The 16,339-nt window shown below is 43.3% G+C and overlaps 1 protein-coding gene and 1 long non-coding RNA gene across 2 annotated transcripts in view; both read left to right on the forward strand.

Annotated features, from left to right (window-relative positions):
* LOC140721021 (uncharacterized) overlaps window positions 1–16,339 on the forward strand; it is a 689,868-nt gene that overhangs the window by 432,195 nt on the left and 241,334 nt on the right. The window lies entirely within an intron of this gene.
* LOC140721040 (uncharacterized) lies at window positions 1,055–15,808 on the forward strand. The gene is made up of 2 exons (XM_073035919.1): window positions 1,055–1,081; window positions 13,234–15,808. The coding sequence occupies exon 2, from the start codon at window positions 13,641–13,643 to the stop codon at window positions 14,508–14,510; it is 870 nt and encodes a 289-aa protein (XP_072892020.1). The 5' UTR covers window positions 1,055–1,081; window positions 13,234–13,640; the 3' UTR covers window positions 14,511–15,808.

The following is a 16,339-nucleotide window of genomic DNA, read 5'->3' on the forward strand; positions in this document are numbered from 1 at the left end:
AGCCTGAACGAGGAGCAGTGCCTCCAATCGCCTTTATACAGGGGTTTGTGGGAGGAGCCACAGGAGCAGTCAGCGGGGGGGGGGGGGGCGTGTCCAGACAGGTACATGTAGTTCACCACACTATCCACACGACCAATGCCTCTCATCATCTTATACACCTGCATGAATTTACTGCATGACTTTCTCCAGGCTGAATAAGACGATGAGCTCACCGTGGTTTTGACGTTCCCCAGGGCTCAGGACTAAGGTGGTTAAACTCTTTCCCTGCTTTTTTTTTCAATGTTTTGGATCATTTTCACTCATTTCAAAGGACTGTGCCTCAGAGAGCTGGGTTGTTGCAATGTACCTCTAAAGTCTGACAGCAGACTAGCGAGTGAATCTTCGATAGAGCAGAGTCACACTCCAAAGAGTTACCAGCCTGAGTCAGGGCTTTGGGGCTCAGAGATGGGGTCTGGAGTGTACAAGGAGGAGGAAGAAGAGGAATCAGACCAGTAGGATGTGGCTACAAATGGAAGATCAGAAACATTTGGAAACGGGTTGATCGATAAAAAAAGATGGTTAATTTCTGCAACATACTGGTGGAAATTAACAGATCAGGTAGCAAATGTGGAGAAAAATAAATAGACGGTTAGGCCAACCCCTTTCGGCATGTCTAGACTGTGAACTCCTCTGCTTAGTTGCTGCCCGAACTACAGAGTTCCTTCAGCATTGTGTGTGTGTGCGTCTCTGTATTTCCAGCAACAGCAGAATCTCTTGTGTTTTCAATCTGCACTTGTAAGTAGGTTCTGCTTTGGCATTTGACACGTGGAAAGGTTGCTGATATTAAGTGCATTGTTTATAGGAGCTGCTTTCTGCTTTGAAAGAGCTGCAGAGTTTTCTACACAAAAGAATATCTGAGGTATGAACATGGAATCAGTGCTTGCAGAAACTTTTAATGGGACCGTGATTACCCAGAATGCTCCGCGTTCCAATTTTCGCCGTCGCTGAAGCACCGATCGAATGCGCAGGCGTCAGGGATGCGGATTCTCCCGTTTTTCACGCATGCGCGCAGTACCCAAAGGCCTCGGTAAACCGGCTCCAGGTAAGAGAGGGTCGCGGTCTGGATTTTTTCAATACCGACTTCGGGGCCATTGCTGTGACTTTCGGATACCGTGACCCGTAATCCCGGGACCGTCCTGCTCTCGTCCCCCTCTCTCTCAGCCCCATGATCCCTACACGGGCCCCGGGGATCTTCTCGCTGATGAGGGAATGGGAACCGATGGATCTTTCAGACAGAGCTGAGCTCCAGCTATCTAAATGTAAGGATTGGGAACTCGGAGAAAGGGAACAAAATCGTTTCCATCACCAGTTGAGAAAATCACCTTTGTTCTACCTCCAATCACAAACAAGAGAAAATGTGCAGAAATTGAAAATCCAAGCAAAACATACAAAATGCTGGAGGAACTCAGCAGGCCAGGCAGCATCTATGCAACACAGTACCAATGCCGAGTTCCTCCAGCATTTTGTGTGTGTCGCTTGTTCTACCTCCTCTTGTTCTAAACTTTTCTACCGGTGAGAACATGTTCTGACCCATTCTGTTTGGGTACATAATGATATCAAACACCTTTGCCCTGGGTAAGAAGTAGCTTTCACATCACAAATGTGTCAGACTCCAATGAGACAGAGTACTGCCCTTCCCTTTATATACATTGGCATTGCCATCACTGAGTTCGCCACTGTCAGGTGGAGGGTTCAGGGGAAATATTTATGTACAATACAGCAACTGGTGTTACCTGTGTGTATTGTGGTGATGCAAAAGTTGCTGGAGAATTTGCAAGTGGGAAGAAATGGAGTGATATCTGGAAATCTGACTTTTTAAATCAACATTTAGTAAGCAAATCAGACATGGATGGTGTGCAAATGCTGGAGTGAGAAAATCCTTCATTATCCGCTACAGGCCTGCTACTGAGGTTATATGAGAGTGCAGATGAATTTGATCAAACCCAGAGGATATCAAAGTTCTTATTGACAGTATTTGCTAGCTGTTAAAATAAGTACCTATCTATTTAAAATTCAGTGTGCACATGTTGTCGTCACTGGGTAAAAATTGCACAGCACAAGATTTTTTGGCACACTGGTCATTACAAATTAGAGGGGACATTGGTGGGAAGGTGGGGAGACCGCCAGGGTCCCTGATGACCTCATCTACAAGATGTGCATCCAGCTGTAGTTTGTAGCCCTGCACATTAGGGAGCTGGAGCTGGAAATGGATGAATTCCAGATCATCTGGAGTCAAAGGAGGTTTTAGATAAGACATGAAGAGAGGTGAGTTGAACCCAAGGTGCAGGACACAGGAAACTGGGTGAGAGTTAGGAAGGTGAATGAGGTTAAATAGCCATCACAGAGAACTGTTCTGGCTATCCCAAACAACAACAGGTAGACCATTTTAGAAACTGTTAAGGGGGATTACCTCGCAGAGGAATGTCAAAGGGCTGATAAAGGATTTGTTTGTTAGGGAATTAAAACCAGCAGAGGTCTAATATCCTCGTGGTAAGGCTTGCTAGTGTTAGTGTGTGGTGGGGTGGGGGGGGGTGGGTTGTGTGATTAATCTAAAGTTGCAGAGGGATTGGAGTCAGAGTGCCAGAACAGATAGTGGAGAGGGAGTATTGAATTGATTTATATCTTTCATATACATGGGGAGTGGAAATCTGTACATTACTTCTCCATCTAAATGTGCAATATGTAATATATAGTAATTATAGTAAGGACAGTCAATACAATTGTATCAGCACGAATCAATCAGTCTGATGAGCTGGTGGAAGGAGCTGACTTGGAGCCTGTTGAACCTGGTTTTTATGCTGTGGTCAGATGGTAGCAGCTGGAACAGTTTGTAGTTGGGGCGACTCGTGACCCCAGTGATCCTTCGGGCCTTTATGCACACCTGTCTCTGTAAATGTCTGAACAGTGGGAAATCCACATCCACAGATGTGCTGGGCTGTCCGTACCACTCTCTGCAGAGTCCTGTGATTGAGGGAAGTACAGTTACTATAGCAGGCAGTCAGGATGCTCTCAATTGTGCCCCTGTAGAAAGTTTTTAGGATATGGGACTCCATACCAAACCCTCTGAGGTGAAAGAGGCGCACAGCCACATACCACACGGCCAGTATGTACAGACCACATGAGACCCTCGGTGATGTTTATGCCAAGGAACTTAAAGCTGTTCACCCTCTCAACCCCGGATCCATTGATGTCAATAGGGGTTAGCCTGTCTCCATTCCTTCTGTCGTCCACAACCAGTTCCCTTGTTTTTGTGACATTGAGGGAGAGGTTGCTTTCTTGACACCCAGACAGATGTTGTTCAGACAAAGTCAGCAATCAAATGGTTGAGCATGGTGTGATGAATGTGCTGAGCTGTGCGGATCACAATGCTGGAAGCATCATAGGAAAGCCAGATGTGCTCAGGACAGGGAATTATGATATTGTCGCCATTACTGGGACTTGGTTGCACGTAACAGTCTGAGGGATTTAGAGAAACAAATGTGTAGAGAGATTGCAGACGGTGCCAAGAAACAAATTTTGACATGGTAAGCAATTTTAACTTAACAAATATTGACTGGGACTCCCATACTGTAAAAGGACTAGCTGGGGTAGAATTTGTCAAATGTGTCCTTAATCAGCACGTAGAATTCCCAGCATAGAAGTTTGCCATAAGCTATTAGGGAATGATCCAGGGCTAGTGACAGCAATTAGTGTATGGGAACACTTTGTATCTAGTGATCATAATGCCATCAGATTCCAAGTAAATATTGAAAAAGAGAGGTCTGGAACACAGGCTAAAATTCTAAATTGGAGAAAGGTCAATTTTGATGGTATCAGAACGGGTCTAAGAAGTGTGGACTGGGACAGGATGTTTTCTGTGGAAGGAGTACTTGGGAAATGGGTGTCCTTCAGCAGTGGAATTTTCAATGTGTGGAGTTTGTATGAGCTTGCCAAGTTAAAAGTTGAAAGCTAACTGGTGCAGGGAATATCGTTTTTCAGACAGACCGACAAACATACTTTATTGATCCCGAAGGAAATTGGGTTTTGTTACAGTTGCACCAACCAAGAATAGAGTAGACATATAGCAAAGTAAAACCAGAAATAATTAAATATTAATAAGTAAATTATGCCAAGTGGAAATAAGTCTAGGACCAGCCTATTGGCTCAGAGTGTCTGACACTCCGAGGGAGGAGTTGTAATGTTTGATGGCCACAGGCAGGAATGACTTCCTATGATGCTCAGTGTTACATCTCGGTGGAATGAGTCTCTGGCTGGATGTACTCGTGTGCCTGACCAGTACATTATGGAGTGGATGGGAGACATTGTCCAAGATGGCATGCAACTTGGACAGCATCCTCTTTTCTGACACCACCGTCAGAGAGTCCAGTTCCACCCCTACAACATCACTGGCCTTGCGAATGAGTTTGTTGATTCTGTTGGTGTCTGCTACCCTCAGCCTGTTCCCCCCAGCACACAACAGCAAACATGATAGCACTGGCAATCACAGACTCGTAGAAGATATTCAAGAAATATTGAGGCCCCGGATATTTTATTCCTCTAAATGTCTCAGATCATTAGGTGCAACCAAGACTCAGTAATGACTACAAATCATAATTCAATGCCCTGAGCATACCTGATCTTTTTTCAGTTGTCTTCTGTTGGTTTCTAAAAACTTTCCAATAGTTTTTGTTCTATTATTTGCCCTCTCTTTGGCTTTTATATTGGCTTTGGCTTCTCATTTCTGCCATGGTTGTGTCCTCCCACCTGTCCAATGCTTCCACTTCTTTGGAAGTGGCTGAGGCTATACGTGCTTTACATTCTGGTAAGACCCCAGGACCTGATGGCTTTCCTGGGGAGTTTTATAAAACTTTCACTACGTTACTTACACCTTATTTTTGTCCTCTGTTTTATCAGAGTCCTTTAAATCAGGTAAACTCCCTCAATCTTTTTATGAAGCTTTTATTTCTCTTATTCTTAAAAAAAAAAATGAAAATCCAGCTGGATGTTCTTAATACGGACCAATTTCTTTATTAACTGTTGATGCAAAAATTTTATCCAAAATCTTAACTCGAAGACTTGAAAATATTCTACCATCTATTATATCGCATGACCAGACAGGATTTATTAAAAATAGTTACATTTTAAAATACGTCGGTTATTGAATGTGATATTCTCACCAACCAAAAAAAATTCCAGAGTGTATATTATCCTTGGATGCAGAAAAAGCCTTTAATAGGATTGAGTGGAATTATCTTTTTAAGACCTTAGAAAAGTTTAATTTTGGGCCTAATTTTATTCATTGGGTTAAATTAATCTACTTGTCTCCTACCGCTCAAGTTATTACTAACTCCCAAATTTCTAAGTCCTTTAAATTACAGCGGGGAACTAGACAAGGATGTCCTCTTAGTCCTTTACATTTTGCTTTAGCTATAGAATGCTTAGCAATAGCACTTCTAGAATCTAAGGACATTTCTGGTATACTAAGGGAAGGTATGTCTCATAAGGTATGACTCTCACATGGTGGATTGGATAGTGGACTACTTGACAGATAGACCTCAGTATGTGCGGTTGGGAGACTGTAGGTCTGACACGGTGGTCAGCAGCACAGGAGCACCGCAGGGAACCGTACTTTCTCCGGTCCTGTTCACCCTGTACACATCAGACTTCCAATATAACTCGGAGTCCTGCCATGTGCAGAAGTTCGCTGATGACACGGCCATAGTGGGGTGTGTCAGGAATGGACAGGAGGAGGAGTATAGGAAACTGATACAGGACTTTGTGATATGGTGCAACTCAAACTACCTGCGTCTCAATATCACCAAGACCAAGGAGATGGTGGTGGACTTCAGGAGATCTAGGCCTCATATGGAGCCAGTGATCATTAATGGAGAATGTGTGGAGCAGGTTAAGACCTACAAGTATCTGGGAGTACAGTTAGACGAGAAGCTAGACTGGACTGCCAACACAGATGCCTTGTGCAGGAAGGCACAGAGTCGACTGTACTTCCTTAGAAGGTTGGCATCATTCAATGTCTGTAGTGAGATGCTGAAGATGTTCTATAGGTCAGTTGTGGAGAGCGCCGTCTTCTTTGTGGTGGCGTGTTGGGGAGGAAGCATTAAGAAGAGGGACGCCTCACGTCTTAATAAGCTGGTAAGGAAGGCGGGCTCTGTCATGGGCAAAGTACTGGAGAGTTTAACATCGGTAGCCGAGCGAAGGGCGCTGAGTAGGCTACGGTCAATTATGGAAAACCCTGAACATCCTCTACATAGCACCATCCAGAGACAGAGAAGCAGTTTCAGCGACAGGTTACTATCAATGCAATGCTCCTCAGACAGGATGAAGAGGTCAATACTCCCCGATGCCATTAGGCTTTACAATTCAACCGCCAGAACTTAAGAACTTTTTAAAAGCTATTATTAATGCTTTTTTTACTGAGTTAAGTATTGTATGTAATTAGTTTTGCTACAACAAGTATATGGGACATTGGAAAAAAAATGTTGAATTTCCCCATGGGGATGAATAAAGTATCTATCTATCTATCTATCTAAAATTTCATTATACGCTGATGATATTTTACTTTTTATCTCTTACACTGAAACTTCTTTACCTTTAGTTCTTTCTTTAATTTCTCAGTTTAGTTCTTTTTCAGGATATAAGCTGAACATAAAAGTGAGTTATTTCCTTTAAATGACCTAATATCATCAAATGCCAAATTTCCGTTTAAAGTTGTTACAAGTCAATTTACATATCTAGGTGTAACAATTACTAAAAATGTCAAGAATTTATTCAAAGAAAACTTAAACCCCTTATTGAATTATGTGAAAAAGACGCTTTCTAAATGGTCCTCTCTTTCTTTATTCCTAATTGGCCGAATTAATTCGATTAAAATGAAGATCCTTCCTAAATTTTTATATCTTTTTCAGGCCTTACCTATTTTTATTCCTAAGACGTACTTTGATTCTTTAGATTCAGTTTTAACCTCTTATATTTGGAATAATAAACAAGCTTGTTTAAGTAAAGTTTACTTACAAAGAAATAAAGAGATGGGTGGATTAGCCCTACCCAACTTTAGGTTTTTACTATTGGCTGCTAATATAAGGAATATTACTTTCTGGTCCTATTATATTTATCGTAAAGATTGCCCATTATGGGTCTCTTCAGAAGATAATTCGGTAAAAGATTCCTCTATTGTCTCTCTTCTTGGATCATATTCTTCTTTTTCAGCAAATAAAACAACAGATAACATAATTGTTAAGCAAACTTTAAGGATATGGTCTCAATTTAGAAAATTTTTTGGTTTAGCGAATTTTTCATTATCATCTCCCATTCTCCTTAATTTTTTTTTTATCCCTTCCATGACTGATAAAGTCTTTAAAGATTGGGATGTATCGATCACTCAGCTCCCGAATAGCTCCCAGAAACTCCAGCCACTGCTGCTCTGTCATTATTCCTACCAGTCTCTCCTTCCAATCAAGTTTGGCCAGTTTCTCTGTCATAGGGACATGGAGAATTTCCGTGAAACAGGCCATTCGGCCCATCCAGAAAGTGCTGAAAATATTTAAAATCTCTAATGCAACGTCCTGCACCGGGACCACAGCCCTCCGTACCCTTACCGTCCAGGTACCTATCCAAACTTCTCTTAAATAGTGAAATTGAGCTGGCATGAACCACTAGTGCTGTCACGACCATTTCAGTGAAGAGATTTTCCACATGTTCCCCGTGACTTTTCACTTTCCCCACTTACCAATGACCTCTGGTTATCATCCCACCCAACCTCAGTGCAAAAAGCCTGCTTGTATTTACCCTATGTATACCCTCATAATATTCTATGCCTCTAACAAATCCTCAAAGCACTGTATAATTTCCTTATTTACATTTAGAGCCTTGTTTAGGTGCATAAGATGATGAGGGGCATTGATCGTGTGGATAGGCAGAGGCTTTTTCCCAGGGCTGAAATGGCTAACACAAGGGGACAGAGTTTTAGGTTGCTTGAAAATGTGTACCAAGGGGATGTCAGGGGTAAGTTTTTCCACACACAGAGTGGAATGCACTGCCAGCGTCGGTGGTGGAGGTGGATACAATAGGTTCTTTTAACAGGCTCTTAGACAGGTACATGGAGCTTAGAAAAATTGAGGGCTATGCATTGGGGAAATTCCAGGCAGTTTCCAGAGTAGGTTACATGGTCGGCACAACTTTGTGGGCTGAAGGGTCTGTAATATGTTGTAGATTTCTCTGTTCTATGTTAAACAGCGATACAGAGAAACATAGAAAACCTACAGCACAATACAGACCCCTTGGCCCACAAAGTTGTGCTGTACATGTCCCTCCCTTAGAAATTCTTAGGCTTAGCTATAGCCCTCTATTTTACTAAGCTCCATGTACCAATCTAAAAGCCTCTTAAAAGACCCTATCATATCTTCTTCCTCCACTGTTGCCGTCAGCCCATTCCACGCAGTCACTACTCTCTGAGTAAAAAATTTACCCCTGATATCTCCTCTGTACCTACTCCCCAGAACCTTAAACCTGTGTCCTCTTGTGGCAACCATTTCAGCCCTGGGAAAAAAGCCTCTGACTATCCACATGATCAATTCCTCTCATCATCTTGTACACCTCTATTAGGTCATCTTCACTCCAAGGAGAAAAGGCCGAGTTCACTCAGCCTATTCTCATAAGGCAGGGGTGTCAAACTCATTGTAGGTCACGGGCCGGATTGAGCAAAATGCAGCTTCATGAGGGCCGGATCAGTCGGACGCGTGCGAACGCAGCTTTCGTTGCCTCCGTTTTTTCAGCCTGCTCTCATGTGTCTCAGTCTCTGCTATAACTACAAAGTGTTTCACTTTACAAATTCCATTTCTTATGAAGAAGACTGCCGAATAAACACTAAAAACCCTGAAAACTTGGTACCTGAATAAACAGCATTAGCCATATCATACACCATAGGCGCTTCGATTACTGGGGCCAGCTTTAATAGTAATTAGATATTATCTCGCGGGCCAAAGATAATTCCACCGTGGGCTGGATTTGGCCCGCGGGCCTTGAGTTTGACATATATTTCATAAGGCATGCTCTCCAATCCAGGCAACATCCTTGTAAATCTCCTCTGCACCCTTTCTATGGTTTCCACATCCTTCCTGTAGTGAGGTGACCAGAACTGAGCACAGTACTCCAAGTAGGGTCTGACCAGAGTCCTATATAGCTGTAACATTACCTCTCGGCTCCTAAATTCAATCCCACGATTGATGAAGGCCAATACACCATATGCCTTCTTAACCACAGAGACAACCTGTGCAGCTGCTTTGAGCGTCCTATGGACTCGGACCCCAAGATCCCTCTGATCCTCCACACTGCCAAGAGTCTTACCATTAATACTATATCCTGCCATCATATTGGACCTGAAAAAATGAATCACTTCACACTTTTCTGGGTTGAACTCCATCTACCACTTCTCAGCCCAGTTTGCATCCTATCAATGTCCCACTGTAACCTCTGACAGCCCTCCACACTATCCACAACACCTCCAACCTTTGTGTCATCAGCAAACTTACTAACCCATTCCTCCACCATCATCCAGGTCATTTATAAAAATCACTAAGAGTAAGAGTCCAAACAGATACCTGAGTTACTCCACTGGTCACCGACCTCCATGCAGAATATGACCCATCTACAACCACTCTTTGCCTTGTGTCATTCATTGTAATACGTTGTAGACTTCTATGTTCTATGTTAAACAGCGAAAAATCATTGTCTGTTCTTCAGTCCTTTGGTACCTCCCCCTGTCACCAAGGATGATTTAATTGTCTCTGCTCGGGCCCCAACAATTTCTGCACTTGCCTCCCATAGATTCCGAGGGAGCACCTTGTCATACTTTGGAGATATCCACCCTAATCTGCCTCAGGATAGCAAACATCTCCTTTTATCTGTACAGGGTCCACAATTTTAATGCCACTTTCCCACACTCACATAGACCCTGTGTCCATCTCCTGAGTAAACAGAGATGAAAAAGATATTTAACATCTCCCCCATCTGCTTTGGTTCCACACGTGGATTGCCATTCCGGTCTTCCAGAGGACCAACTTTGTGCCTTGCAATCTCTTGGGTCTTAATCTATCTCTAGAATCCCTGAGGATTATCCTTCATCTTTTCTGTGAGGGCAACCTCATTCATGCCTTCTTTTATCCATCCTGATTTATTTCTTATGTGTTCTCTTGCATTCCTTAAACTCCTTAAAAACCTACCTGATATCCCTGTTATGCAACTCCATTTTGTGCTTCACCAGGCTCTCAATATCTCTTGAAATCCAAGGTTCCCTACAGTTTCTATCTTTACCTTTTATTCTGACAAGCACATACCCACTTTGTACTTTCAAAATTTCACTTTGAAGGACTCCCATTTACCAAGCACACCTTTGCCATAAAGCAGCCTGTCCCAGTCCACAGCTGCCAGATCCTAGTGTCATAATTCCTATGTTGATCCATGCCCTCAACACATCCGCCTTTCCTACATTGCTCCTTGTATTGAGATATACAGGGTTCAGCATATTCACTGCACCATGCTCAATGTTTTTCATTCCTGACTTTGTCTGAGGTTTGAGCAACATCTGTCTCCACAAGCCCTCCTCTATCTGTTCTGTTATTCAGTCTCCTATTCCCCCTGCAACTTTAGTTTAAATATCCATCCACTACCCCCACCTCCCACCATGCATCATTAACACCCCTTTGGCTTTACTATCCCAGATCAATAAAAAGGAGGTGTATACCAGGTACAGGCAAATAGGAACAAATGGGCTACTTACGAAGTACAGGAAATTCAAGTGAACACTTATGAAAGAAATAAAAGAAGGTATGAGGTTGTCCCAGCAGACAAGGTGAAGGAGAATCCGGGGGGATTTTGCAAATATGTTAAGAGCAAAAAGATTGCAAGGGAAAAAAAATATAATCCTCTGGAAGTTCAGAATGGTAATCCATATGAAGAGACAAAATATATGGGGGAGATTTTCAATTTTCTTGCATTTGTATTTACTCAGGAGATGGACACAGTCTATAGAAGTGAGGCAAACCAGCATCAACTCCATGGACCCTGTACAGATCACAGAGGTGGAGATGTTTGCCGTCTGAAGGCAAATTACCATGGATAAATCCCCAGGGTCTGACAAGTTGTTCCCTGGGACTCTGGGGAAGACAAGTGCAGAAATTGTCAGGGCTCAAGCAAAGATATTTGAATCATCCTTAGTGACGGGTGAGGTACTGGAGGATTGGAGGACAGCCAATGTTGTTCTGCTGTTCCAGAAAGGCTCTAAAAATAAACGAGAAAATTGTACATTGGTGACCTTGACATCAGTAATAGGAAAGTTATTGGAACGTATGTGCAGGAACCGGATATATAAGTTTTTGGATAGATGTGGACTGATTAAGGATAGATAGCATGGCTTTGTGCATGGTAGGTCATATCTAACCAATCTTATAGAGTCTCTCAAGGAAGTTATCAGGAAAGTGGATGAAGACAAGGCAGTGGATGTTGCCTACTTGGACTTTAGCAAGGCACTTGACAAAGTCTTATATGGGGGTGAGTCAGAAAGGTTCAGTTACTCAGCATTCAAGTTAAGATAGTAAATTGGATGAGACACTGTCTTTGGGAGAAGCCAGAGTGTGGTAGCAGATGGTTGCCTCTCTGACTGGAGGCTTGTGCCGAGTGGTGTGCCATAGGGATCAGTGCTGGATCTGTTGTTGTTTGTCATCTATATCAGTAATCTGGATGATAACATGGTTAGCTGAATCAGCAAATTTGTGGATGACACCAAGACTGGGAGTGTAGTGGACAGCGAGGAAGACTGTCATGGCTTGCAGTGTGATCTGGACCAGCTGGAAAAATGGGTTGAGAAACAGAAAATGGAATTTAAAGTGTTGTATTTGGTAGGACCTATGTCTTACACAGTGACTGGTAGGGCTCTGAGGAGTGCTCCAGACGAAAGTCATTTGGGAATACAGGTCCATAATTCACTGAAAATGGTGTCACAGTTCAATGGGAATAGAAAGAAAGATTTTGCCACATTGGCCTTCATAAACCAAAGTACTGAGTACAGTAGACGGATGTTATGTTGACATTGGTGAGGCCTAATTTGGAGTATTGTGTGCAGTTTTGGTCACCAATCTACAGGAAGGTGTAAAAGAGGTTAAAAGAGTTGAGAGAAAATTCACAAGGATGTTGCTAGGTCTGGAGGACTTGGGTTATAAGGAGCGATTGAACAGGTCTGTGCTTTATTCCTTGAAACGGAGAAGATTGAGGGGAGATTTGATAAAGGTATACCAAAATTATGAGGGGTATAAATAGGGTAAATACAAGCTGGCTTTTACCACTGAGATGGGGTGGGACTACAACTAGAGGCCATGGGTTAAGGGTGAAAGGTGAAACGTTAAGGGGAACATGAGGGGAAACTTCTTCACGCAGACTGTCATCCGGGTGTGGAATGAGCCAACAGCCCAACTGGTGCATGCAAGCTCGATTTCAACATTTAAGAGGTTTGTATAGGTACCTGGAGGCCAGGTGTACAGGAGTGGGCAGTTTATATAGTTCAACACAAACTGGATGGGCCAAAAAGTCTGTTTCTGTGTTGTACTTTTCTATGACTGTGACAAGAACCTGAAATAATACTAATATTTACTCTAATTCCTTTTAACAGCTGTGCAGACCAACCATACATCTGAGTAGGAGATATTTACATGGCATTAAAACTGTGGCACTTTAAATTAAAAGTACATTAAAAAAAATCCCAGCTGCACTTTGACAAGGCTATTTGTGTGAGAGTGTTAACAGGGCATGTTAACATTGATTTAAAACTGGCACTTTACATTAACAGAACATGAAAGACATTCTCAGCTGAACGTCAACAAAGGCTATTTGTGTGAGAGTGTTTCAGTTACTGTGGGGCCAGGCACCCATACAGCTCAGTGGGAACAGGGAATAATACCAATGGAGAGAGTCAAACTGAGCCAGGGCACAGATTGGAGACGGCAGAAATGCCCCATTCTTATAGAGACAGGAAGGGCTGGTCATTCCAGATACCAGCACTGTGCCCAGTTAGAAGATGATTTCTCTCTCCAACTTGGGTTGAACTTCACTGTAACAGTGTGATTATCCGATCACACGTGAGCAACTAAAATGATCTCATCCGAAATGTTGTACTTCACCCATTGATGGATTTTGTAAATTTTTTTACAGGTTAAAAATGACAAGGAGTTTGTCTACGGGAATCTCAAACACAACACACCAGTTTCGCTGTCTCTGTCTAGATATTTAAGCAGTGGAACAAGGGATTCAATCAACCATCCTTCCTGCTCAGACTGTGGGGAGGGATTCACTCAGTCATCTGACCGACTGGCACGCCTGTTATTTTACAAGGGGAGAGGCCATTCACCTGCTCAGACAGTGGGAATGGATTCAGTCGGACATCTCAACTGAAGGTACATCAGCAAGTTCACACTGGGACAAGGCCATTCACCTGTTCTGTGGGTGAGAAGGGATTCAGTCGGTCATCCCACTTGTGGACACACCAGACAGTTCACATTGGGCGGAGGCCGGTCATCTGCTGAATCTGTGGGGAAGGATTCTCTCGGTCATCTGACCTAATGGCTCAGCAACGAGTTCACACCGGGGAGTGGCCATTCACCTGCTCGGACTGTGGGATGAGATTCACTGAATCATCTAAATTGAAGGTACATCAACGAGTTCACACCGGGGAGAGGCCATTCACCTGCTCAGACTGTGGGAAGGGATTCACTCGGTCATCTCACCTACTGCTACATCAGTTAGTTCACACTGCAGAGAGGGATTTCACCTGCTCAGATTGTGGGAAGAGATTCACTCACTCTTCCACCCTACAGAGACACCAGTCAGTTCACACCAGGGAGAGGCCGTTCACCTGCTCAGTCTGTGGGAAGAGATTCACTCAGTCATTCCACCTGCAGAGACACCAGCAAGTTCACACTAGGGAGAAGCCTTTCACCTGCTCAGACTGTGGGAAGGGATTCACTCGGTCATCTCACCTACTGCGACATCAGTTAGTTCACACTGCAGAGAGGGATTTCACCTGCTCAGATTGTGGGAAGAGATTCACTCGCTCTTCCACTCTGCAGAGACACCAGTCAGTTCACACCAGGGAGAGGCCGTTCACCTGCTCAGACTGTGGAAAGGGATTCACTCGGTCATCTGATCTGCTGACTCACGAGCGAGTTCACACCGGGGAGAGGCCATTCACCTGCTTTGAATGTGAGAAGGGATTTGCTCGGTCATCTGATCTACTGAGTCACCAGCGAGTTCACACTGGGGAGAGACCATTCACCTGCTTAGTCTGTGGGAAGGGGTTCCATCAATCATCCAACCTTCATAGACACCAGTTAGTTCACACTGGGGTGAAGCCATTCACCTGCTCAGACTGTGGGAAGGGATTCACTCAGTCATCCAATCTACAAAGACACCAGCAAGTTCACTTTGGGTAAAGGACGATCTCCTGCTGAGACACTGGGAAGAGTTTTTCTTATCCATCTCCATCAAATGTGCATCATTGGGTTCACACTGGGGAGAGGCTGTTTACCTGCTGTGAATGTGGAAAGGGATTCACTCAGTAATCTAACCTTGTGACACACTACTGGGTTCACACTGGGGCGAAAGTTTCAATGAGCTGCATGCTGGATATTTGTCCATCACCGTTGCTGAATGCAATTTCGAGAGTGACTGTCGGTGCTGAACTCTGCAATTATTGCTGTTGCTCACCACATCCAGATCTGCACCCTGGTCACTGGGCATGGGAGGAGTTTCTTCTGCTGCAAATTCACCTTTAATGGGACTGGATCTGAGACAAATAAATCAGTTCTATTTTAAACTCTGTCTCCGGTACTTAGTGCATTTATAACACACCTAGTGTACAGTAGAGAGTCAACTCAGCCCAGCTGGACCCTGCCAGCGATTCAGTCCCATGACAGTCTATTTAAATCCTCCCCTTTTGTTCATCTCTCACTCTCACTCTGGTGATGGGTACAAACAGTCACCACTCTGTGGGTGAAGAGGTTTCCCTTGAATTTTCTGCAGACTGAAGAAGTCGAGCTGATTGCAGTTCTGTCTGAAATGTTCTTCGCCCCTCAAATCTCTGGGCTGAGGAAGAATGACATTGGTAGTTAACCTCCTTAATCACAACTAATTTCCACATTATGGGTCATTTTCCCTGCTTCTAAAGGGTTGTTAGAGAACATCAATGTCCTCTAAAGTCTGAAAACAGAATGGGAAACCATCACTTGTATGTTCAATTGAGCAGGGTCAGAAACCAGAGGCAGGTCTGCACAGGGCAGAGTTTGGGGCTCTGGGCAATGGTCGGGGTACAAACGTATGATGAGGAGAAGGGTATCAGCAGCGGGGTGTGGCAACAAATGTCAGAGTAACAATATTTGGAAGCTGATTGACAGAGACAATCAGTTGATTGTCTGACTGATGAAACAAACAATGCCTGTGGTGAGGTTCTCCACAGGTTGAGGAACATGCGTGTGTAGGGAATGGTTTTGTCTATTGAGGGAGTTGTTCCTGTTTGTTTATCCTGCAATATGATATCTGGATGGTTATTATGGACTGTCCTATTTGAAAAAAATGTATTGATTATCATATAATTTGTATGATCTTGACTCTAAAACTGGGTCAGGCTTGAATTTATGGTGCCTTTATTCAGTTATGGAGGGCATTCATGAGTTTTTATTTTTAAACAATGTTTTGGTGAATGGTATTTGCCACTTGATTGTACCTTTGAAAGTAATCAGATTGAGTTAAACTGCTGTAGGATCCTGGAATGTGTTGGATTGTGTCTGGTTTCTCTTGGCATTTTCTGCACTTACTGGCTTGTTTGTTTGTATTTCATGTATTTTCGTTTTTTTTCCCCTTTTGTTAAACACCTTGTCCTGTATTTCTGCAAGAAACCCCTGGGTTTCTGGGACGAGGTCTCCAACACTCAGTCAGGTGCATGGTGCTTCCTTGTCACCATCTCATTTGCTCAGATCGTTGAGATGTCTCCCATGGAGGGTCATACTCATTCCACTGGTTAATGTTTTCTTCCAGAGTGGTGATTTATTTTTCTGGTTTGGCCTCTCATTTAAGTTTTCTGGTCTGTATTTCTTATCACGATTGCATATACACACATGGAGTGCTGAATCCTGTTCATTTTTGATGAAAATATATGTTTAGAAGTTTTATCTGACTGTTGTCTGATTTTTTTCATGTCTGTTGTTCCTCTTCCTCCTTGTATCCAAGGTAGTGTTAATCTAAATGTGTCACTCCTGATGAAGGG

Source organism: Hemitrygon akajei, unplaced genomic scaffold (assembly GCF_048418815.1).
Source record: "Hemitrygon akajei unplaced genomic scaffold, sHemAka1.3 Scf000049, whole genome shotgun sequence".
NCBI classification, from domain to species: Eukaryota; Metazoa; Chordata; class Chondrichthyes; order Myliobatiformes; family Dasyatidae; genus Hemitrygon; species Hemitrygon akajei.